A 26,565-nucleotide genomic window follows, 5' to 3' on the forward strand; every position below is an offset into this window, starting at 1 on the left:
AAAAAAACAAGACAAAACACACCACATAATAAACCCATGTCACACCCTGGCCTGACCAAAATAAAGAAAACACTAAATACTACGACCAGGGCGTGACAGGCATATTTATTCTTAATAAATGATATACTACAGTAACACTAAATTACATGACAAGACTGGGTTTCATGTTGGACTCAATTTAGATACAGTCAACATACAGTACGCTGTGCAGAAATGATTGATGGTTCCAACAACCATTTTTTTTTATGAGTAGGCAAAGTAACAAGCAGCCTTAGTACCTTGGTGTAACTCAAGATATTGTTGACATTAATTAAAACACTGAGAGAAGATTAGCTGATTCTGTAATCAATAACTTATCATGATATACAACCTTCACCCCGGCATTGTTGAGTACACATATATAACTGTTATAATGAGGTTACAGTACTGCTGTGTCCAGTTAGACAAGTCATTCCACTAGATGGCGGTGCTGCGTAATAAATAACGAGTACAGGAGGATATATATCTAGGAAATACAGTACATGGCATTCAGAAAAATCTACAGTGCAACCCCAACAGTTAAAGAAACAGAAATAAACATACATGACTGTATTTCCAACCTTCAATACAGTACCATCAGATATATACAACAATCACTAATGTTAAGTTGCTCTGGATAATAACTCAAAAGTCAATACAATCCAAAACATATTTTAAATAAGCATGGCAATCATAAATATTCTGTACAAATCAGAAATATATCATATAATATAAATACATGTGTATTACCGTATTTACAACCTGTTAACATTTAATAGTTTTGGTACGATACTCCCAGATTCCACTGTCTTTAATGATACACGGTGTGTTGCTTTGAAGCGCAGGTATGACTCCAGACATCTAATAGCCACATCATCCACCTCGGGGTCAAACTTGTTAGCGATAAGGTGGTGTTGGTTTAGGAGCCACTGCAGGTCTCCAGCTCCATAGACACACACAGCTCTCCTGTAGGTCCCGGAGCAGTGGGGGTAGGGGGCTCCGCTCCTCACATCCCCAGCCAGGTAGCTCCACCTCACTACCCTGGCTATGGAGTTCATATCAGACTGCTGGTACTTACTGTTGGGGGGGTTGGAGCCTGGGACAGCGGGCATGCGCTGCAGAGTGGCCCACAGGTGTTCATCAGGACTATAGGTGTCCTTCTCCCACTCCAGCAGAACCTGGACCTCCTGACTCTTCATCACGTGACGGACGAAGGCCCTGGATACCACGAAGTAGGCGTTGCCAGAGAACAGGGGGGTGTTGATTGGTGGAGGGGTCTTCTTAACCTCTGTCCTGACTACTGTATCCGTGACGTTGTGGTGGAACTGCCATCTGCCCTTCTTGTAGCCGTTGGTGACCTCTGACTCCATGCTGTTCTTTCCGTTCAGCAGCTTGAGGGCCTGAACCATCTCAGCATTGGTCTTAATGGGGAAGTCGGTTCCACAGGTGTTGAGAAGGTACCGCCACTGGACAGGTGATTTTAGCAGGTCCTCCATGCAGTTCAGGTCAGCCTGCACTCTGGACCAGGAGGCATAGATGACGCTCTCCATCTTACTGGCCACAAACACATTGGGTAGGCAGGACACGATAGCCCTCACTGCACTCTTGAAGTCCTCGGATGATTTCTGGTCGATGTGGACGCAGTAGACGTTCTGAGGAGTGTATAAAGCACGCAGGAGCCGGTCAAACATCTCAATCTTCTCGTGGATGACCATGGAGAATGCAATGGGGAACTCTTCCTCCTCCGGGCTGAGAGGCATGGTAATGAACTCTCTGTCTGTGACGAATCTCTGGCAGTCCTGTGTCACATTGTGGTAGAATGCCTCCGACAGCAACTGGCTCTTCTTCTTGGTCTTCAGCAGTCTCCTGAGCTGTTCCTTCTCCAGACCCTCTATGTCTCCTCGGATGATGGCTGAGCAGGCAGGGAAGTCTACAGCGTAGTGCAGAGGGAGGAGGTCTGGAGAGCGGAGAGGCTTCCTGTCAGAGCAGGGTCTGAGAGCGGCCCACAGGAACAAACAGACAGAGCCACTCAGTACGATCAGAGATAAGTTCCTGAAGACTCTCTGAGAGCTTGACAACCGAAGTAGAGACATGCCTAGTCTTGTATTATCTATGATGTATTATTCTCTGTAGCAGTGACGGTCTATGTGGTGGTATTAGTATATACATCCAAGGAGCTGCCCACTGCTGCTCAACTGAGTAATAATCATACCTCAGAGCTAAAACAAATGACAAGTCTCACAAATCAGTATAAAAGGACATTTGTATCATTGACTTTAATGGGCATGGTCTGTGTGCATGGGGTAAACACTCTAGTTGGCATGGGAGTGGCTCAAGAGTGGCTCAACCTGTAGTACGCTATGCATGGTTTCCCCTGTACATGGATCATTTGCTGGTCGATGTGCGACTGACGTTTTGTGGGGGAGGAGAGCGCTGGACATCTTGTTGATATGACATGCATTACCACAGACTTTTACCTGGGGAAGAGATTTGAATGTCTTTGAACTTCAGAGAGTTGGCTCAACTAACGTTGGACCAGAGCTAACAATTGATCATGACTCAGTTCCATTACATTACACATAATACTGCCTAGAGTTTTACAGAGCTAGACCAGATTTAGCTAACAAGCTATCAATAAGCTAACAAACATGTTTGTGCAGACTGGCACCAGAATTCAAATAAAAACATGTCTTACCTTTTTGTAGTTAATAAATCCAATGTGATAACTATCATGTGATAACTATCCAAATATGAAAACTATCATATCCTTAACTAGCATTGAAAAAGTGAATCCACTGTTCTCTAAATAAATATCTCTCCCTAATTAATGAATTGGCGAGGGGCAGGTAGCCTACACACACTTTATTTTTTTATTTTATTTATTTCACCTTTATTGAACCAGGTAGGCTAGTTGAGAACAAGTTCTCATTTGCAACTGCTACCTGGCCAAGATAAAGCATAGCAGTGTGAACAGACAACACAGAGTTACACATGGAGTAAACAATTAACAAGTCAATAACACAGTAGAAAAAAAGGGGAGCTTATATACATTGTGTGCAAAAGGCATGAGGAGGTAGGCGAATAATTACAATTTTGCAGATTAACACTGGAGTGATAAATGATCATATGGTCATGTACAGGTAGAGATATTGGTGTGCAAAAGAGCAGAAAAGTAAATAAATAAAAACAGTATGGGGATGAGGTAGGTAAAAATGGGTGGGCTATTTGCCAATAGTCTATGTACAGCTGCAGCGATCGGTTAGCTGCTCAGATAGCAGATGTTTGAAGTTGGTGAGGGAGATAAGTCTCCAACTTCAGCGATTTTTGCAATTCGTTCCAGTCACAGGCAGCAGAGAACTGGAACGAAAGGCGGCCAAATGAGGTGATGAGGTGTTGGCTTTAGGGATGATCAGTGAGATACACCTGCTGGAGGGCGTGCTACGGATAGGTGTTGCCATCGTGACCAGTGAACTGAGATAAGGCGGAGCTTTACCTAGCATGGACTTGTAGATGACCTGGAGCCAGTGGGTCTGGCGACGAATATGTAGCGAGGGCCCGCCAACTAGAGCATACAAGTCGCAGTGGTGGGTGGTATAAGGTGCTTTAGTGACAAACCGGATGGCACTGTGATAAACTGTGATAAACTCAGGGCTGGGCGTCTCAGTCTCTATCAGATCCTCCTCTCCACCCTCTCAGGGCTGGGCGTCTCAGGCTCTATCAGATCCTCCTCTCCACCCTCTCAGGGCTGGGCGTCTCAGGCTCTATCAGATCCTCCTCTCCACCGACTCAGGGCTGGGCGTCTCAGGCTCCATCAGATCCTCCTCTCCACCCTCTCAGGGCTGGGCGTCTCAGGCTCCATCAGATCCTCCTCTCCACCGACTCAGGGCTGGGCGTCTCAGGCTCCATCAGATCCTCCTCTCCACCGACTCAGGGCTGGGCGTCTCAGGCTCCATCAGATCCTCCTCTCCACCGACTCAGGGCTGGGCGTCTCAGGCTCTGAAACACTCTTGGATTGCATCCTACCTGGCAGGACGCTCCTACCAGGTGACATGTAGAGGATCTGTGTCTGCACCACGTACTCTCACTAATGGTGTCCCCCAGGGCTCAGTTCTAGGCCCTCTCCTCTCTCTTTACACCAAGTCACTTGGCTCCATCATATCCTCACATGGTCTCTCCTAGCATTGCTATGCGGATGAAACTGAACAAACTTTCTACTCCCCTTTCTGACACCCAGGTGGCAACACCCATCACCTCGTGCCTAGTTGATATCTCAGCTTGGATGTCGGCCCAACATCTCAAGCTAAACCTCGACAAGACGGAGCTGCTTCCTCCCGGGGAAGGCCTACCTGCATCAAGACCTCTCCATCACGAATGACATGTCCACCATGTCCCCCTTCCTGAGTGCAAAAGAAACTTGGCGTGACCCTTGACCAAACCCTGTTGTTCTCTGCAAACATCAAATCAGTGACTCGCTCCTCCAGGTTCATGCTCTACAACATCTGCATAGTTCGACCCTACCTCATATAGGAAGCAGCGCAGGTCCTAATCCAGGCACTTGTCATCTCCCATCTGGACTACAGCAAATCTCTGTTTGGCTGGGCTCCCTGCTTGTGCCATCAACCCCCCTCCCAACTTATCCAGAACCCTGCAGCCTGGTGTTTAATCTTCCCTAGGTCTTCCATGTCACCTCTCTCCTCCACACACTCCTCTGGCTTCCAGTCAAAGCTCACATCCACAAAAAGACCATGGTACTTGCATAAGGAACAGCAAGAGGAACTGCTCCTCCCTACCTTCAGTCTATGCTCAAACCATACAACCCAACCCGAGCACTCCATTCTGCCACCACCGGTCGATTCGCCATCCGACCCCAACAGGAGGGCATCTTGCGCTCAGCCCAGTCCAAGCTCATCTCTGTCATGTCAAACCAAGAGTCACTGGCCATCTTCCAAAAACATCTGTTAGTTCACAAAAGTATACTTTACTAACCCCCCTTAACTTGCTGACAGCTACTTTGAGGAAAATGTACTTACTATGAATCTGATATGTGGTTGTCCCACCTAGCTATTTTAAGATGAATGCACTAACTGTAAGTCCCTCTGGATAAGAGCATTTGCTAAATTACTCAAACGTAACAATATGAAAAAATATGGTTGTGTTTTGCTTTACCTCGTGTAGGGGTATCACAAATTAACACAATTTTTAAGGATTGGCCACTAGCCTACAACGCCAACCTCCTGATCTCTAATCTCTGGCTAATCTCTCCACCATGCTCTGTTGAATTTCGATAACCTTTTATGTATCAAGCCAAAGGTAGGGATGTTGACTTTGTCTTAGTTACTGTTGTATCTCCGATGTATTTAAGGCACTCTATTAAGGCTTGATGCATATTATTCATAAACATTTAAATCTTTATTTTCAGGTGAGAAAGGACAGAGATTCATATATTTTTATGGTTTCTTTGATTTGAGCCTAATTCTAGGTCACATGACCTCCAGAGTTAAATAGAGCAGGTTTCACAGCACCTGGAAATACTTTACTGCATGTCTCAGAGCACCTGGAAAGGCTTTACTGCTGATGTCTTTGTAAGAATCCTGCATGAAAAAGTTGCTGTCCCAACTGTCCCCTCTCCCCTGAATGTGTTCTCTCCGCCTGTCTGCCTGTTTGTCTGCCTGGAAGGATGATATTGTGTCTGTATATTTCATGTGAAAACAGAAAAGAGATAGAGGTTGAGGCTAGAACTAAATGTGTTGCCAGTCTAACTGTCTGTATTTATGAGGAAGGATTGGACAGAAGAGCACACTGCTTCCCAACTGTATGACATATAGTTACTACAGTAGTTGGCAATACAGACAATTGGTATTGTTACGGTTTTCTTCTTCCTCCTCCTCTGAAGAGGGGTGTAGCTAGGATCGGACCAAAATGCAGCGTGGTTATTCTGATACATGTTTAATAAAAGATAAACACGAACAAATACAAAACAATAAACGTACCGTGAAACCTAAACAGCCTCTACTGGTGCAAACTAACAAAGAGACAGGAACAATCACCCACAAAACACTCAAAGAACATGGCTGCCTAAATATGGTTCCCAATTAGAGACAACGATAAACATCTGCCTCTGATTGAGAACCACTTCAGGCATCCATAGACTTTTCTAGACAACACCACTATACCACAATCCCGATAACTAAAAAAAAAACAAGACAAAACACACCACATAATAAACCCATGTCACACCCTGGCCTGACCAAAATAAAGAAAACACTAAATACTACGACCAGGGCGTGACAGGCATATTTATTCTTAATAAATGATATACTACAGTAACACTAAATTACATGACAAGACTGGGTTTCATGTTGGACTCAATTTAGATACAGTCAACATACAGTACGCTGTGCAGAAATGATTGATGGTTCCAACAACCATTTTTTTTTTATGAGTAGGCAAAGTAACAAGCAGCCTTAGTACCTTGGTGTAACTCAAGATATTGTTGACATTAATTAAAACACTGAGAGAAGATTAGCTGATTCTGTAATCAATAACTTATCATGATATACAACCTTCACCCCGGCATTGTTGAGTACACATATATAACTGTTATAATGAGGTTACAGTACTGCTGTGTCCAGTTAGACAAGTCATTCCACTAGATGGCGGTGCTGCGTAATAAATAACGAGTACAGGAGGATATATATCTAGGAAATACAGTACATGGCATTCAGAAAAATCTACAGTGCAACCCCAACAGTTAAAGAAACAGAAATAAACATACATGACTGTATTTCCAACCTTCAATACAGTACCATCAGATATATACAACAATCACTAATGTTAAGTTGCTCTGGATAATAACTCAAAAGTCAATACAATCCAAAACATATTTTAAATAAGCATGGCAATCATAAATATTCTGTACAAATCAGAAATATATCATATAATATAAATACATGTGTATTACCGTATTTACAACCTGTTAACATTTAATAGTTTTGGTACGATACTCCCAGATTCCACTGTCTTTAATGATACACGGTGTGTTGCTTTGAAGCGCAGGTATGACTCCAGACATCTAATAGCCACATCATCCACCTCGGGGTCAAACTTGTTAGCGATAAGGTGGTGTTGGTTTAGGAGCCACTGCAGGTCTCCAGCTCCATAGACACACACAGCTCTCCTGTAGGTCCCGGAGCAGTGGGGGTAGGGGCTCCGCTCCTCACATCCCCAGCCAGGTAGCTCCACCTCACTACCCTGGCTATGGAGTTCATATCAGACTGCTGGTACTTACTGTTGGGGGTTGGAGCCTGGGACAGCGGGCATGCGCTGCAGAGTGGCCCACAGGTGTTCATCAGGACTATAGGTGTCCTTCTCCCACTCCAGCAGAACCTGGACCTCCTGACTCTTCATCACGTGACGGACGAAGGCCCTGGATACCACGAAGTAGGCGTTGCCAGAGAACAGGGGGGTGTTGATTGGTGGAGGGGTCTTCTTAACCTCTGTCCTGACTACTGTATCCGTGACGTTGTGGTGGAACTGCCATCTGCCCTTCTTGTAGCCGTTGGTGACCTCTGACTCCATGCTGTTCTTTCCGTTCAGCAGCTTGAGGGCCTGAACCATCTCAGCATTGGTCTTAATGGGGAAGTCGGTTCCACAGGTGTTGAGAAGGTACCGCCACTGGACAGGTGATTTTAGCAGGTCCTCCATGCAGTTCAGGTCAGCCTGCACTCTGGACCAGGAGGCATAGATGACGCTCTCCATCTTACTGGCCACAAACACATTGGGTAGGCAGGACACGATAGCCCTCACTGCACTCTTGAAGTCCTCGGATGATTTCTGGTCGATGTGGACGCAGTAGACGTTCTGAGGAGTGTATAAAGCACGCAGGAGCCGGTCAAACATCTCAATCTTCTCGTGGATGACCATGGAGAATGCAATGGGGAACTCTTCCTCCTCCGGGCTGAGAGGCATGGTAATGAACTCTCTGTCTGTGACGAATCTCTGGCAGTCCTGTGTCACATTGTGGTAGAATGCCTCCGACAGCAACTGGCTCTTCTTCTTGGTCTTCAGCAGTCTCCTGAGCTGTTCCTTCTCCAGACCCTCTATGTCTCCTCGGATGATGGCTGAGCAGGCAGGGAAGTCTACAGCGTAGTGCAGAGGGAGGAGGTCTGGAGAGCGGAGAGGCTTCCTGTCAGAGCAGGGTCTGAGAGCGGCCCACAGGAACAAACAGACAGAGCCACTCAGTACGATCAGAGATAAGTTCCTGAAGACTCTCTGAGAGCTTGACAACCGAAGTAGAGACATGCCTAGTCTTGTATTATCTATGATGTATTATTCTCTGTAGCAGTGACGGTCTATGTGGTGGTATTAGTATATACATCCAAGGAGCTGCCCACTGCTGCTCAACTGAGTAATAATCATACCTCAGAGCTAAAACAAATGACAAGTCTCACAAATCAGTATAAAAGGACATTTGTATCATTGACTTTAATGGGCATGGTCTGTGTGCATGGGGTAAACACTCTAGTTGGCATGGGAGTGGCTCAAGAGTGGCTCAACCTGTAGTACGCTATGCATGGTTTCCCCTGTACATGGATCATTTGCTGGTCGATGTGCGACTGACGTTTTGTGGGGAGGAGAGCGCTGGACATCTTGTTGATATGACATGCATTACCCCAGACTTTTACCTGGGGAAGAGATTTGAATGTCTTTGAACTTCAGAGAGTTGGCTCAACTAACGTTGGACCAGAGCTAACAATTGATCATGACTCAGTTCCATTACATTACACATAATACTGCCTAGAGTTTTACAGAGCTAGACCAGATTTAGCTAACAAGCTATCAATAAGCTAACAAACATGTTTGTGCAGACTGGCACCAGAATTCAAATAAAAACATGTCTTACCTTTTTGTAGTTAATAAATCCAATGTGATAACTATCATGTGATAACTATCCAAATATGAAAACTATCATATCCTTAACTAGCATTGAAAAAGTGAATCCACTGTTCTCTAAATAAATATCTCTCCCTAATTAATGAATTGGCGAGGGGCAGGTAGCCTACACACACTTTATTTTTTTATTTTATTTATTTCACCTTTATTGAACCAGGTAGGCTAGTTGAGAACAAGTTCTCATTTGCAACTGCTACCTGGCCAAGATAAAGCATAGCAGTGTGAACAGACAACACAGAGTTACACATGGAGTAAACAATTAACAAGTCAATAACACAGTAGAAAAAAAGGGGAGCTTATATACATTGTGTGCAAAAGGCATGAGGAGGTAGGCGAATAATTACAATTTTGCAGATTAACACTGGAGTGATAAATGATCATATGGTCATGTACAGGTAGAGATATTGGTGTGCAAAAGAGCAGAAAAGTAAATAAATAAAAACAGTATGGGGATGAGGTAGGTAAAAATGGGTGGGCTATTTGCCAATAGTCTATGTACAGCTGCAGCGATCGGTTAGCTGCTCAGATAGCAGATGTTTGAAGTTGGTGAGGGAGATAAGTCTCCAACTTCAGCGATTTTTGCAATTCGTTCCAGTCACAGGCAGCAGAGAACTGGAACGAAAGGCGGCCAAATGAGGTGATGAGGTGTTGGCTTTAGGGATGATCAGTGAGATACACCTGCTGGAGGGCGTGCTACGGATAGGTGTTGCCATCGTGACCAGTGAACTGAGATAAGGCGGAGCTTTACCTAGCATGGACTTGTAGATGACCTGGAGCCAGTGGGTCTGGCGACGAATATGTAGCGAGGGCCCGCCAACTAGAGCATACAAGTCGCAGTGGTGGGTGGTATAAGGTGCTTTAGTGACAAAACGGATGGCACTGTGATAAACTGTGATAAACTCAGGGCTGGGCGTCTCAGTCTCTATCAGATCCTCCTCTCCACCCTCTCAGGGCTGGGCGTCTCAGGCTCTATCAGATCCTCCTCTCCACCCTCTCAGGGCTGGGCGTCTCAGGCTCTATCAGATCCTCCTCTCCACCCTCTCAGGGCTGGGCGTCTCAGGCTCCATCAGATCCTCCTCTCCACCGACTCAGGGCTGGGCGTCTCAGGCTCCATCAGATCCTCCTCTCCACCCTCTCAGGGCTGGGCGTCTCAGGCTCCATCAGATCCTCCTCTCCACCGACTCAGGGCTGGGCGTCTCAGGCTCCATCAGATCCTCCTCTCCACCTACTCAGGGCTGGGCGTCTCAGGCTCCATCAGATCCTCCTCTCCACCGACTCAGGGCTGGGCGTCTCAGGCTCCATCAGATCCTCCTCTCCACCCTCTCAGGGCTGGGCGTCTCAGGCTCTATCAGATCCTCCTCTCCACCGACTCAGGGCTGGGCGTCTCAGGCTCTATCAGATCCTCCTCTCCACCGACTCAGGGCTGGGCATCTCAGGCTCCATCAGATCCTCCTCTCCACCGACTCAGGGCTGGGCGTCTCAGGCTCCATCAGATCCTCCTCTCCACCGACTCAGGGCTGGGCGTCTCAGGCTCCATCAGATCCTCCTCTCCACCGACTCAGGGCTGGGCGTCTCAGGCTCTGAAACACTCTTGGATTGCATCCTACCTGGCAGGACGCTCCTACCAGGTGACATGTAGAGGATCTGTGTCTGCACCACGTACTCTCACTAATGGTGTCCCCCAGGGCTCAGTTCTAGGCCCTCTCCTCTCTCTTTACACCAAGTCACTTGGCTCCATCATATCCTCACATGGTCTCTCCTAGCATTGCTATGCGGATGAAACTGAACAAACTTTCTACTCCCCCTTTCTGACACCCAGGTGGCAACACCCATCACCTCGTGCCTAGTTGATATCTCAGCTTGGATGTCGGCCCAACATCTCAAGCTAAACCTCGACAAGACGGAGCTGCTTCCTCCCGGGGAAGGCCTACCTGCATCAAGACCTCTCCATCACGAATGACATGTCCACCATGTCCCCCTTCCTGAGTGCAAAAGAAACTTGGCGTGACCCTTGACCAAACCCTGTTGTTCTCTGCAAACATCAAATCAGTGACTCGCTCCTCCAGGTTCATGCTCTACAACATCTGCATAGTTCGACCCTACCTCATATAGGAAGCAGCGCAGGTCCTAATCCAGGCACTTGTCATCTCCCATCTGGACTACAGCAAATCTCTGTTTGGCTGGGCTCCCTGCTTGTGCCATCAACCCCCCTCCCAACTTATCCAGAACCCTGCAGCCTGGTGTTTAATCTTCCCTAGGTCTTCCATGTCACCTCTCTCCTCCACACACTCCTCTGGCTTCCAGTCAAAGCTCACATCCACAAAAAGACCATGGTACTTGCATAAGGAACAGCAAGAGGAACTGCTCCTCCCTACCTTCAGTCTATGCTCAAACCATACAACCCAACCCGAGCACTCCATTCTGCCACCACCGGTCGATTCGCCATCCGACCCCAACAGGAGGGCATCTTGCGCTCAGCCCAGTCCAAGCTCATCTCTGTCATGTCAAACCAAGAGTCACTGGCCATCTTCCAAAAACATCTGTTAGTTCACAAAAGTATACTTTACTAACCCCCCTTAACTTGCTGACAGCTACTTTGAGGAAAATGTACTTACTATGAATCTGATATGTGGTTGTCCCACCTAGCTATTTTAAGATGAATGCACTAACTGTAAGTCCCTCTGGATAAGAGCATTTGCTAAATTACTCAAACGTAACAATATGAAAAAATATGGTTGTGTTTTGCTTTACCTCGTGTAGGGGTATCACAAATTAACACAATTTTTAAGGATTGGCCACTAGCCTACAACGCCAACCTCCTGATCTCTAATCTCTGGCTAATCTCTCCACCATGCTCTGTTGAATTTCGATAACCTTTTATGTATCAAGCCAAAGGTAGGGATGTTGACTTTGTCTTAGTTACTGTTGTATCTCCGATGTATTTAAGGCACTCTATTAAGGCTTGATGCATATTATTCATAAACATTTAAATCTTTATTTTCAGGTGAGAAAGGACAGAGATTCATATATTTTTATGGTTTCTTTGATTTGAGCCTAATTCTAGGTCACATGACCTCCAGAGTTAAATAGAGCAGGTTTCACAGCACCTGGAAATACTTTACTGCATGTCTCAGAGCACCTGGAAAGGCTTTACTGCTGATGTCTTTGTAAGAATCCTGCATGAAAAAAGTTGCTGTCCCAACTGTCCCCTCTCCCCTGAATGTGTTCTCTCCGCCTGTCTGCCTGTTTGTCTGCCTGGAAGGATGATATTGTGTCTGTATATTTCATGTGAAAACAGAAAAGAGATAGAGGTTGAGGCTAGAACTAAATGTGTTGCCAGTCTAACTGTCTGTATTTATGAGGAAGGATTGGACAGAAGAGCACACTGCTTCCCAAGTGTATGACATATAGTTACTACAGTAGTTGGCAATACAGACAATTGGTATTGTTACGGTTTTCTTCTTCCTCCTCCTCTGAAGAGGGGTGTAGCTAGGATCGGACCAAAATGCAGCGTGGTTATTCTGATACATGTTTAATAAAAGATAAACACGAACAAATACAAAACAATAAACGTACCGTGAAACCTAAACAGCCTCTACTGGTGCAAACTAACAAAGAGACAGGAACAATCACCCACAAAACACTCAAAGAACATGGCTGCCTAAATATGGTTCCCAATTAGAGACAACGATAAACATCTGCCTCTGATTGAGAACCACTTCAGGCATCCATAGACTTTTCTAGACAACACCACTATACCACAATCCCGATAACTAAAAAAAACAAGACAAAACACACCACATAATAAACCCATGTCACACCCTGGCCTGACCAAAATAAAGAAAACACTAAATACTACGACCAGGGCGTGACAGGCATATTTATTCTTAATAAATGATATACTACAGTAACACTAAATTACATGACAAGACTGGGTTTCATGTTGGACTCAATTTAGATACAGTCAACATACAGTACGCTGTGCAGAAATGATTGATGGTTCCAACAACCATTTTTTTTTATGAGTAGGCAAAGTAACAAGCAGCCTTAGTACCTTGGTGTAACTCAAGATATTGTTGACATTAATTAAAACACTGAGAGAAGATTAGCTGATTCTGTAATCAATAACTTATCATGATATACAACCTTCACCCCGGCATTGTTGAGTACACATATATAACTGTTATAATGAGGTTACAGTACTGCTGTGTCCAGTTAGACAAGTCATTCCACTAGATGGCGGTGCTGCGTAATAAATAACGAGTACAGGAGGATATATATCTAGGAAATACAGTACATGGCATTCAGAAAAATCTACAGTGCAACCCCAACAGTTAAAGAAACAGAAATAAACATACATGACTGTATTTCCAACCTTCAATACAGTACCATCAGATATATACAACAATCACTAATGTTAAGTTGCTCTGGATAATAACTCAAAAGTCAATACAATCCAAAACATATTTTAAATAAGCATGGCAATCATAAATATTCTGTACAAATCAGAAATATATCATATAATATAAATACATGTGTATTACCGTATTTACAACCTGTTAACATTTAATAGTTTTGGTACGATACTCCCAGATTCCACTGTCTTTAATGATACACGGTGTGTTGCTTTGAAGCGCAGGTATGACTCCAGACATCTAATAGCCACATCATCCACCTCGGGGTCAAACTTGTTAGCGATAAGGTGGTGTTGGTTTAGGAGCCACTGCAGGTCTCCAGCTCCATAGACACACACAGCTCTCCTGTAGGTCCCGGAGCAGTGGGGGTAGGGGGCTCCGCTCCTCACATCCCCAGCCAGGTAGCTCCACCTCACTACCCTGGCTATGGAGTTCATATCAGACTGCTGGTACTTACTGTTGGGGGTTGGAGCCTGGGACAGCGGGCATGCGCTGCAGAGTGGCCCACAGGTGTTCATCAGGACTATAGGTGTCCTTCTCCCACTCCAGCAGAACCTGGACCTCCTGACTCTTCATCACGTGACGGACGAAGGCCCTGGATACCACGAAGTAGGCGTTGCCAGAGAACAGGGGGGTGTTGATTGGTGGAGGGGTCTTCTTAACCTCTGTCCTGACTACTGTATCCGTGACGTTGTGGTGGAACTGCCATCTGCCCTTCTTGTAGCCGTTGGTGACCTCTGACTCCATGCTGTTCTTTCCGTTCAGCAGCTTGAGGGCCTGAACCATCTCAGCATTGGTCTTAATGGGGAAGTCGGTTCCACAGGTGTTGAGAAGGTACCGCCACTGGACAGGTGATTTTAGCAGGTCCTCCATGCAGTTCAGGTCAGCCTGCACTCTGGACCAGGAGGCATAGATGACGCTCTCCATCTTACTGGCCACAAACACATTGGGTAGGCAGGACACGATAGCCCTCACTGCACTCTTGAAGTCCTCGGATGATTTCTGGTCGATGTGGACGCAGTAGACGTTCTGAGGAGTGTATAAAGCACGCAGGAGCCGGTCAAACATCTCAATCTTCTCGTGGATGACCATGGAGAATGCAATGGGGAACTCTTCCTCCTCCGGGCTGAGAGGCATGGTAATGAACTCTCTGTCTGTGACGAATCTCTGGCAGTCCTGTGTCACATTGTGGTAGAATGCCTCCGACAGCAACTGGCTCTTCTTCTTGGTCTTCAGCAGTCTCCTGAGCTGTTCCTTCTCCAGACCCTCTATGTCTCCTCGGATGATGGCTGAGCAGGCAGGGAAGTCTACAGCGTAGTGCAGAGGGAGGAGGTCTGGAGAGCGGAGAGGCTTCCTGTCAGAGCAGGGTCTGAGAGCGGCCCACAGGAACAAACAGACAGAGCCACTCAGTACGATCAGAGATAAGTTCCTGAAGACTCTCTGAGAGCTTGACAACCGAAGTAGAGACATGCCTAGTCTTGTATTATCTATGATGTATTATTCTCTGTAGCAGTGACGGTCTATGTGGTGGTATTAGTATATACATCCAAGGAGCTGCCCACTGCTGCTCAACTGAGTAATAATCATACCTCAGAGCTAAAACAAATGACAAGTCTCACACCTCAGTATAAAATGACATTTGTATCATTGACTTTAATGGGCATGGTCTGTGTGCATGGGGTAAACACTCTAGTTGGCATGGGAGTGGCTCAAGAGTGGCTCAACCTGTAGTACGCTATGCATGGTTTCCCCTGTACATGGATCATTTGCTGGTCGATGTGCGACTGACGTTTTGTGGGGAGGAGAGCGCTGGACATCTTGTTGATATGACATGCATTACCACAGACTTTTACCTGGGGAAGAGATTTGAATGTCTTTGAACTTCAGAGAGTTGGCTCAACTAACGTTGGACCAGAGCTAACAATTGATCATGACTCAGTTCCATTACATTACACATAATACTGCCTAGAGTTTTACAGAGCTAGACCAGATTTAGCTAACAAGCTATCAATAAGCTAACAAACATGTTTGTGCAGACTGGCACCAGAATTCAAATAAAAACATGTCTTACCTTTTTGTAGTTAATAAATCCAATGTGATAACTATCATGTGATAACTATCCAAATATGAAAACTATCATATCCTTAACTAGCATTGAAAAAGTGAATCCACTGTTCTCTAAATAAATATCTCTCCCTAATTAATGAATTGGCGAGGGGCAGGTAGCCTACACACACTTTATTTTTTTATTTTATTTATTTCACCTTTATTGAACCAGGTAGGCTAGTTGAGAACAAGTTCTCATTTGCAACTGCTACCTGGCCAAGATAAAGCATAGCAGTGTGAACAGACAACACAGAGTTACACATGGAGTAAACAATTAACAAGTCAATAACACAGTAGAAAAAAAGGGGAGCTTATATACATTGTGTGCAAAAGGCATGAGGAGGTAGGCGAATAATTACAATTTTGCAGATTAACACTGGAGTGATAAATGATCATATGGTCATGTACAGGTAGAGATATTGGTGTGCAAAAGAGCAGAAAAGTAAATAAATAAAAACAGTATGGGGATGAGGTAGGTAAAAATGGGTGGGCTATTTGCCAATAGTCTATGTACAGCTGCAGCGATCGGTTAGCTGCTCAGATAGCAGATGTTTGAAGTTGGTGAGGGAGATAAGTCTCCAACTTCAGCGATTTTTGCAATTCGTTCCAGTCACAGGCAGCAGAGAACTGGAACGAAAGGCGGCCAAATGAGGTGATGAGGTGTTGGCTTTAGGGATGATCAGTGAGATACACCTGCTGGAGGGCGTGCTACGGATAGGTGTTGCCATCGTGACCAGTGAACTGAGATAAGGCGGAGCTTTACCTAGCATGGACTTGTAGATGACCTGGAGCCAGTGGGTCTGGCGACGAATATGTAGCGAGGGCCCGCCAACTAGAGCATACAAGTCGCAGTGGTGGGTGGTATAAGGTGCTTTAGTGACAAAACGGATGGCACTGTGATAAACTGCATCCAGTTTGCTGAGTACAGTGTTGGAAGCAATTTTGTAGATGACATCGCCGAAGTCGAGGATCGGTAGGATAGTCAGTTTTACTAGGGTAAGTTTGGCGGCGTGAGTGAAGGAGGCTTTGTTGCGGAATAGAAAGCCGACTCTTGATTTGATTTTCAATTGGAGATGTTTGATATGAGTCTGGAAGGAGAGTTTACAGTCTAGCCAGACACCTAGGTACTTATAGATGTCCACATATTCAAGGTCGGAACCATCCAGGGTGGTGATGCTGGTCAGGCGTGCGGGTGCAGGCAGCGAACGGTTGAAAAGCATGCATTTGGTTTTACTTGCGTTTATAAGCAGTTGGAGGCCACGGAAGGAGTGTTGTATGGCATTGAAGCTCGTTTGGAGGTTAGATAGCACAGTGTCCAGAAGTATATAGAATGGTGTTGTCTGAGTAGAGGTGGATCAGGGAATCGCCCGCAGCAAGAGCAACATCATTGATATATAGAGAGAAAAGAGTCGGCCCGAGGGTTGAACCCTGTGGCACCCCCATAGAGACTGCCAGAGGACCGGACAGCATGCCCTCCGATTTGACACACTGAACTCTGTCTGCAAAGTAGTTGGTGAACCAGGCAAGGCAGTCATTCCGAAAAACCAAGGCTACTGAGTCTGCCGATAAGAATATGGTGATTGACAGAGTCGAAAGCCTTGGCAAGGTCGATGAAGACGGCTGCACAGTACTGTCTTTTATCAAACTGGTAAAGATTTTCAGCTGGCAGGCAAACACTGGCAATAACTTTTATAGTGGCTTTGAGGGCTTTGCATAATGACTTCGTTGCATTTTTTGTGGGACTGGAGAAAAAAAATGGAATGTAAAAAAAAAAATTGACCGGGTCCCATGCTCTTAAAATAACGGTTCTGTTCCGGAACAGATCACTTTCTTTCTCGTTTCTGTTCCTTGAAAATGTTTGTTATTTTCTGGTTTTCGGATCTGTTCCAACCCCTGTTTGAAATAAATTATAAAGGTCAACTTCCTCTCTCCTCTCTGTAACTTGACCTGTTTAGAAACCATGAAAATTATAATGGGAATTATGTCCTGCTCGGGGATTTGAACTTGCAACCTTCCGGTTACTAGTCCAATGCTCTAACCACTAGGCTACCCTGCCGTCCCTTACCTTTCAGTGTGTGCAATCACATGCTTCCATGAGTTACAGGGTGACATGCAGATATATCTTCCCTAGGTTGTAAGACTCCTGGTTTACTGTCATGAACCCCTTTTGCCCTGCAGTCTAGGGGGGATGGAAACGAGACCCGTAACATATCTCATGCAAATCATAATAGTGAAAAAGTAACAGTGAGACCTTCTTACATCAGCTGATATCTCAAAGTGCTGTACAGAAACCCAGCCTAAAACCCAAAACAGCAAGCAATGCAGATGTAGAAGCACAGTGGCTAGGAAAAATTCCAGAGAAAGGAAAAAACCTAGGAAGAAACCTAGAGAGGAACCAGGCTATGAGGGGTGGCCAGTCCTCTTCTGACTGTGTCGGGTGTAGATTATAACAGAACATGGCCAAGATGTTCATAAATGACAAGCATATTCAAATAATAATAATCACAGTAGTTGTCGAAGGGTGCAGCAAGTCAGCACCTCAGGAGTAAATGTCAGTTGGCTTTTCATAGCCGATCATTGGGAGTATCTCTACCGCTCCAGCTGTCTCTAGAGTGTTGAAAACAGCAGGTCTGGGACAGGTAGCACGTCCGGTGAACAGGTCAGGGTTCCATAGCCGCAAGCAGAACAGTTGAAACTGGAGCACCAGCACGGCCAGGTGGACTGAGGACAGCAAGGAGGACAGCAGACCATTCCATAAAATTGGAGCTCTATAGGAGAAAGCCCTGCCTCCAGCTGTTTGCTTAGAAATTCTAGGGACAATTAGGAGGCCTGCATCTTGTGACCGTAGCGTACGTGTAGGTATGTACAGCAAAACCAAATCAGAAAGATAGGTAGGAGCTGCTGTAAGTTAGCAATAAAACCTTGAAATCAGCCCTTGCCTTAACAGGAAGCCAGTGTTGGGAGGCTAGCACTGGAGTAATATGATCAAATTTTGTGGTTTTTGTCAGGATTCTAGCAGCTGTATTTCGCACTAAGTTAAGTTTTTTTAGTGCTTTATCCGGGTAGCCAGAAAGTAGAGCTATATAACATCCTAGTTATATTACCAACTAACATCCTGTGTAAATTACCATACCCCAAAACATCCTAGAATGTATATTACCATATGACAATAACATTATATTGTTTATTTATTAAAATACCACAGTAACATCCTAGATTGTATATTACCAACTAAATTCATATTTATAATACCATATCACATTAGGGTTAGCCTACCTGCTAAGAAATAGATATATTAACATAGCACAATTACCATCCTAGTAATATTGCCATACCACAATAACATCCAAGGTATCTTACCATACGACATAAACATCCAATTTCTATTACCAAGTAACATCCTAGATACACAAAGAACATAGACATTCTTCCCGCCAAAACACCATCATCCAAAGTGGGGAATAAAACAATATTTCTGTATTCCAAACACTTGGAATGCTCCGTGGGTACTTACAGAACAATCATGACATATTCATTAATAATTTGTGATGTACAGTGGGGCAAAAAAGTATTTAGTCAGCCACCAATTGTGCAAGTTCTCCCACTTTTAAAACCTGTTGTGACTCGGGAGCTGTATTTTCATTTTTGGAAGAAAAAAACATTCCCTTAGTAAACGGGATATTTTGTCAGGACAAGATGCTAGAATATGCATATAACTGACAGCTTAGGATAGAAAAAACTCTAACGTTTCTAAAACTGTAAAGATATTGTCTGAGTATAACAGAACTGATGTTGCAGGCGAAAGCCTGAGAAAAATCCAATCCAGAAGTGCCCCATGTTTTGAAAGCGCTGCGTTCCAATGAGTCCCTATTGAGCTGTGAATGGGCTATCAACCAGATTATGCCGTAGGCGGCTACATTGCGCAAGTGGTCACCTGATGCACCCAGACAGATTCTCGCGTGAAATACAGAGGTAGCCATTACTCCAATCGGTCCTACTGAAAAACAAATGGATATATTATCTAATAGATATTTGAAAAACACCTTGAGGATTGATTATAAACAACGTTTGCCATGTTTCTGTCGATATTATGGAGCTAATTTGGAATATTTTTGCCGTTTTCGTGACTGCAATTTCCGGGCGATTTCTCAGCCAAACGCGAAGAACAAACTAAGCTATTTTGCCTACAAAAAAATATATTTTTGGAAAAAAAGGAACATTTGCTATCTAACTGGGAGTCTCGTGAGTGAAAACATCCGAAGCTCAAAGGTAACTTATTTAATTAATTGCTTTTCTGATTTCCGTGACCAAGTTACCTGCTGCTAGCTGGACAAAATGCTATGCTAGGCTATTGATAAACTTACACAAATGCTTGTCTAGCTTTGGCTGTAAAGCATATTTTGAAAATCTGAGATGACAGGGTGATTAACAAAAGGCTAAGCTGTTTCTCAATATATTTCATTTGTGATTTTCATGAATAGGAATATTTTATAGGGATATTTATGTCCGTTGCGTTATGCTAATTAGTGTCAGGTGATGATTACGCTCCCGCATGCGGGATGGGGAGTCAGTAGAGGTTAAAAAGATGAGAGAGGCCTGTAATTTTCATAGGTACACTTCAACTATGACAGACAAAATGAGAAAAAAATATCCAGAGAATCACATTGTAGGATTTTTAAAATAAGGGTATTAAGTATTTGGTCACCTACAAACAAGCAAGATTTCTGGCTCACAGACCTGTAACTTCTTCTTTAAGAGGCTCCTCTTTCCTCCTCTCGTTACCTGTATTAATGGCACCTGTTTGAACTTATCAGTATAAAATACACCTGTCCACAACCTCAAACAGTCACACTCCAAACTCCACTATGGCCAAGACCAAAGAGCTGTCAAAGGACACCAGAAACAAAATTGTAGACCTGCACTAGGCTGGGAAGACTGATTCTGCAATAGGTAAGCAGCTTGGTTTGAGGAAATCAACTGTGGGAGCAATTATTAGGAAATGGAAGACATACAAGACTACTGATAATCTCCCTCGATCTGGGGCTCCACGCAAGATCTCACCCCGTTGGGTCAAAATGATCACAAATCCCAGAACCACACGGGGGGACCTAGGGAATGACCTGCAGAGAGCTAGGACCAAAGTAACAAACCCTACCATCAGTAACACACTACGCCGTCAGGGACTCAAATCCTGCAGTGCCAGACGTGTCCCCCTGCTTAAGCCAGTACATGTCCAGGCCCGTCTGAACTCTGGAGCATTTGGATGATCCAGAAGAAGATTGGGAGAATGTCATATGGTCGGATGAAACCAAAATATAACTTTTTGGTAATAACTCAACTCGTCGTGTTTGGAGGTCAAAGAATGCTGAGTTGCATCCAAAGAACACCATACCTACTGTGAAGCATGGGGGTGGAAACATCATGCTTTGGGGCTGTTTTTCTGCAAAGGGACCAGGACGACTGATCCGTGTAAAGGAAAGATTGAATGCGGCCATGTATCGTGAGATTTTGAGTGAAACCTCCTTCCATCAGAAAGGGCATTGAAGATGAAACGTGGCTGGGTCTTTCAGCATGACAATGATCCCAAACACACCGCCCGGGCAACGAAGGAGTGGCTTCGTAAGAAGCATTTCAAGGTCCTGGAGTGGCCTAGCCAGTCCCCAGATCTCAACCCCATAGAAAACCTTTGGAGGGAGTTGAAAGTCTGTTCCCCAGCAACAGCCCCAAAACGTCACTGCTCTGGAGGAGATCTGCATGGAGGAATGGGCCAAAATACCAGCAACAGTGTGTGAAAACCTTGTGAAGACTTACAGAAAACGTTTGGCCTCTGTCATTGCCAACAAAGGGTATATATTGAGATAAACTTTTGTTATTGACCAAATACTTATTTTCCACAACAATTTGCAAATAAATTCATTACAAATCCTACAATGTGATTTTCTGGATTTTTTTTCTCATTTTGTCTGTCATAGTTGAAGTGTACCTATGATGAAAATTAGAGGCCTCTCTCTGGGAGAACTTGCACAATTGGTGGCTGACTAAATACTTTTTTGCCCCACTGTAACTGTAAGGTCCTGGGTGCCGTGAGGGTGAGGGTGAAATCAGGCACAGGAATGCAGAGTTCAATAAAGTGCTACTTTAATGCACACACGGTGAACTACGGTCAACCCACTTACGGGTGCTCAAACCAAATGCCCCAGACACAGGGAAACGAAAACAGTCTTGCACTAAATACACAAACATGTACATCTAATGCAAACACCAGGTTTACAATAATCAATCCCGCACAAAGAACCAGGCGGGCCGGCTGACTAATAAAGCCTCACTAATTATCACCAACTCAAAACAGGTGTACTCAATCAACACATAAGGAGGGGGAGAAAAGAATCAGTGGCAGCTAGTAGGCCGGCGACGACGACCACCGAGCGCCACCCGAACGGGAAGGGGAGTGTCCTTCGGTCGGAGTCGTGACAGTAACTAAGGACAGTAGAGCAAAATAACTATCATTGAATGTGTATATTTCACAGGGATCAAAATGACATCCAAACGATGGGGAATTTATATGATTAAATATGAAACTATTTGTGATAAGATGTAATGTGATGTTAGACGTCTAAATGAGAGAAATGTTTTTCATATGAAGTCTTAACCAAGCCACGCCCACTTGAGCACAGACAAAAGGAGGGAACACTTTTCCCCAAGTGCTTAAATAGGACTCGTGATGAAATTTACAAGCAGGTGGACGGTGTGTAACCGACGTCACAAATGGTTATGAAATCGACAAGACTAAAGACAGAGAACGTGAGGAAGTGCGTCCCCACGCTGAAATGGTTACCATTCTATAGGCCAGCGAGACCAACAGCGTGAGCTGAAACTTCCTCCATTGAAGAAGATAAAGACTTTAATTTTTAAAAATGTTTTTAACCAGGTAGACCAGTTGAGAACAAGATCTCATTTACAACTGCGACCTGGCCAAGATAAAGCAAGGCCATGTGACAAAATCAACAACACAGAGTTACACATAAACAGACGTACAGTCAAACACAACAGAAAAATCTATGTACTGTGTGTAATTGTAGAAGAATAGGGTGGTAAGGCAATGCATAGGCCATAGAGGTGAAATAACTACAATTTAGCATTAACACTGGAGTGATAGATGTGCAGTTGATGATGTGCAAGTAGAGATACTGGGGTGCAAAAGAGAAAGGAGCTCAGTTGGTAGAGCATGGCGCTTGTAACGCCAGGGTAGTGGGTTCGATCCCCGGGACCACCCATACGTAGAATGTATGCACACATGACTGTAAGTCGCTTTGGATAAAAGCGTCTGCTAAATGGCATATATTATTATTATATTATTATTATATATTATTAATATGGGGAGGGGGTAGTTGGGTGTGCTATTTACAGATTGTACAGGTACAGTGATCGGTAAGCTCCTCTGACAGCTGATGCTTAAAGTTAGAGAGGGAGATATAAGACTCCGCTTTCATTGATTTTTGCAATTTGTTCTAGTCACTGGCAGCAGAGAACTGTAAGGAAAGGCAGCCAAAGGAAGTGTTGGCTTTGGGGATGACCAATGAAATTTACCTGCTGGAGCCTGTGCTATGGTTGAGTGTTGCTATGGTGAACAGTGAACTGAGATAAGGCTGGGCTTTACCTAGCAAAAACTTGATTGATTGATTTAAATTGATGACCTGGAGCCAGTGGGTTTGGCGACGAATATGTAGTGAGGGCCAGCCAACGAGAATATACAGGTCACAGTTGTGGGTAGTATATGGGGCTTTGGTGACAAAACGCATGGCACTGTGATAGACTGCATCCAATATGCTGAGTAGAGAGTTGGAGGTTATTTTGTAAATGAAGTCAAGGGATCGGTAGGATAGTCAGTTTTACAATGGTATGTTTGGCAGCATGAGTGAAGTCGGCTTTGTTGAGAAATATGAAGCCGATTCTAGGTTTAATGTTGGATTGAAGATGCCTAATGTGAGTCTGGAAGGAGAGTTTACAGTCTAACCAGACACCTAGGTATTTGTAGTTGTCCACATAGTATAAGTCAGAACTGTCCAGAGTAGTGATGCTAGTCAACTACACAGGAACATTCAGTCTGTAGCTGTTCTTTAGTCTGGTAAAAGTGACCGAGAACCACCGGTTGGTACTCGGAAAGAACCATTTTAATGTCATTTTCCCAATCAAACAACCATTGGTACATCTGACCTATCTGTTATAACAGGCTATAACTACAAAAGACTTTGATCTCTGGTGAACAAACAAGATACTTTCTGAATTACTCCCTGACGGATCGAGTGTTTTCAACATTGCAATTCTGTCGAATGAGCGGCCATTCATGTGTAAAATGCTGCAATCCGCCCTGACAAGCTGTTAATTAACTTCTGGCCACGTCCTGACTGATGGCAGCCCATTCTTCCATAATCAATGCTTGGAGTTTGTCAGAATTTGTGGGTTTTTGTTTGTCCACCCGCCTCTAGAGGATTGACCACAAATTCTCAAAGGGATTAAGGTCTGGATTAAGTATTTCGAAGAGTTTCCTGCCCATGGACCCAAAATATTGATGCCACTTAGTTATCACTTTTGCCTTATGGCAAGGTGCTCCATCATGCTGGAAAAGGCATTGTTTGTCACCAAACTGTTCCTGGATGGTTGGGAGAAGTTGCTCTCGGAGGATGTGTTGGTACCTTTCTTTATTCAAGGCTGTGTTCTTAGACATAATTGTGAGTGAGCCAACTCCCTTGGCTGAGAAGCAACCTCACACATGGTCGGTTTCAGGCTGCTTTACTGTTGGCATGACACCGTTCTGATGGTAGCGCTCACCTTGTCTTCTCCGTACAAGCTTTTTTCCGGAAGCCCGAAAACAATTGGAAAAGGGATTCATCTGAGAAAACGACATTTGCTGCCCTTCTTGACACCAGGCCATCCAACAAAAGTATTTGCCTCACTGTGCATGCAGATGCACTCACACCTGCCTGTTGCCATTCCTGAGCAAGCTCTGTACTGGTGATACTTCGATCCCACAGCTGAATCAACTGTAGGAGACGGTCCTGGCACTCGCTGGACTTTCTTGGGCACCCTGAAGCCTTCTTCACAACAATTGAACTGCTCTCCTTGAAGTTCTTGATGATCCGATAAATGGTTGATTTTGGTGCAATCTTACTGGCAGCAATATCCGTGCCTGTGAAGCCCTTTTTGTGCAAAGCAATGATGACGGGACGTGTTTCCTTGCCGGTAACCATGGTTGACAGAGGAAGAACAATAATTCCAAGCACCACCCTCATTTTGAAGCTTCCAGTCTGTTATTCGATCTCAATCAGCATGACAAAGTGATCTCCAGACTTGTCCTTGTCAATACTCAAACCTGTGTTAATGAGAGAATCACTGACATGATGTCAGCTGGTCCTTTTGTGGCAGGGCTGAAATGCAGTGGAAAATATTTGGGGGGGATTCAGTTCATTTGCATGGCAAAGAGGGACTTTGCAATTAATTGCAATTCATCTGATCACTCTTCATAACATTCTGGAGTATATGCAAATTGCCATCATACAAACTGAGGCAGCAGACTGAAAATTCATATTTGTGTCATTCTCAAAACTTTTGGCCATGACTGTAAACTTAGGTTGGAGTCATTAACCTCTTAAGTCGACCCCCTACTTTTTCGAACATTCTGTTATATAACATTTCAGCGCCCTGCTACTCATGCCAGGAATATAGTATATGCATATGATTAGTATGTGTGGATACAAAACACTGACATTTCTAAAACTGGTTAAATCACGGCTGTGACTATAACAGAACGTGCATTTCATCTAAAAGCGCAGGAAAATCTAATCACTGAAAACTGGAAAATATATCAATGCGCCACTTGAATGTATTGTTGAATGGAAACCACATTACCTGGAGCCGAGTTTGCAATACCTACAGCTTCCACACGATGTCAACAGTCTTGTCATTTGCCTAGGCTTTGTTTCTTGGTCAAACGAAAAAGAGACAGCCCATTTCTTCCGGTCTCCGACCGGATATTTTGGTTGAGATTTATCCGGACATTATATCAAGACGTAGAGCTATAGAATATACATCGCCCCGTGATCAATTTGATCGATTATTAACGTTTGCTAATACCTAAAGTTGCATTACAAAAGTATTTCGAAGTGTTTTGTGAAAGTTTATCGTCGACTTTTTTCATTTAAAAAAATGACGTTGCGTTATAAAACGCTGTTTTTTTCCTTGATCACACAGTCTTCATAGATCGATATCTAGGCTATATATGGACCGATTTAATCGAAAAAAAAGACCCAATAGTGATGTTTATGGGACATCTAGGAGTGCCAACAAAGAAGATCGTCAAAGGTAATGAATGTTTTATATTTTATTTCTGCATTTTGTGTAGCGCCGACTATGCTAATTAATTTGTTTACGTCCCCTGCGGGTCTTTAGGGTTGTTGCATGCTATCAGATAATAGCTTCACATGCTTTCGCCGAAAAGCATTTTAAAAATCTGACTTGTTGGCTGGATTCACAATGAGTGTAGCTTTAATTCAGTACCCTGCATGTGTGTTTTAATGAACGTTTGAGTTTTAACGAGTGCTATTAGCATTTAGCGTAGCGCATTTGCATTTCCAGATGTCTAGATGGGACGCCTGCGTGTCGGGTGGAGGTAAGAGGTTAAAAAAACAGGCTCACCGGTAGAAGCGAGTACTCTGGTGGGCCATATGGAAAACGTTCCTGCTTCCCTTGCTCGCACCCCTTTTCATGTGATTCTGCTGTTGGGAGACCAGTCCAAATCTCTCCGTGACTCTGGGGCCGGCGAGAGCCTGTTGGACGCTACCCTGGCGTATAATCTGAACATCCCCACTCAGCCCCTCTCTATTCCCATGGATGGTAGAGCGCTGGACGGTTGCTCTATAGGCGTAGTCACCCACAACACAACTCCCACCAACCAACAGCGAGGCTATCCAGTTCCTGTTCATCAAGTCCCCTCAGATTCCCGTGGTATTAGGATTCTCCCGGCTCCAGTGACACAATCCTCTCATTAACTGGTCTACTATTGTTATCATGGGCTGGA

At 44.4% G+C, this 26,565-nt stretch overlaps 1 protein-coding gene and 2 pseudogenes across 1 annotated transcript; all 3 read right to left on the reverse strand.

Annotated features, from left to right (window-relative positions):
• Positions 1–24: 24 nt before the first annotated feature.
• Positions 25–2,272, reverse strand: LOC127908433 (beta-1,3-galactosyl-O-glycosyl-glycoprotein beta-1,6-N-acetylglucosaminyltransferase 3-like). Its single transcript, XM_052466815.1, has one exon. It carries the CDS (start codon positions 2,109–2,111, stop codon positions 774–776), a length of 1,338 nt encoding a protein of 445 aa, XP_052322775.1. The 5' UTR covers positions 2,112–2,272; the 3' UTR covers positions 25–773.
• A 3,962-nt stretch (positions 2,273–6,234) lies between these two features.
• Positions 6,235–8,472, reverse strand: LOC118372098 (beta-1,3-galactosyl-O-glycosyl-glycoprotein beta-1,6-N-acetylglucosaminyltransferase 3-like; annotated as a pseudogene).
• A 4,298-nt stretch (positions 8,473–12,770) lies between these two features.
• LOC118372102 (beta-1,3-galactosyl-O-glycosyl-glycoprotein beta-1,6-N-acetylglucosaminyltransferase 3-like) lies at positions 12,771–15,022 on the reverse strand (annotated as a pseudogene).
• Positions 15,023–26,565: the final 11,543 nt, after the last annotated feature.

This window comes from Oncorhynchus keta, chromosome 17 (genome assembly GCF_023373465.1).
Source record: "Oncorhynchus keta strain PuntledgeMale-10-30-2019 chromosome 17, Oket_V2, whole genome shotgun sequence".
In the NCBI taxonomy this organism is placed as follows: domain Eukaryota; kingdom Metazoa; phylum Chordata; class Actinopteri; order Salmoniformes; family Salmonidae; genus Oncorhynchus; species Oncorhynchus keta.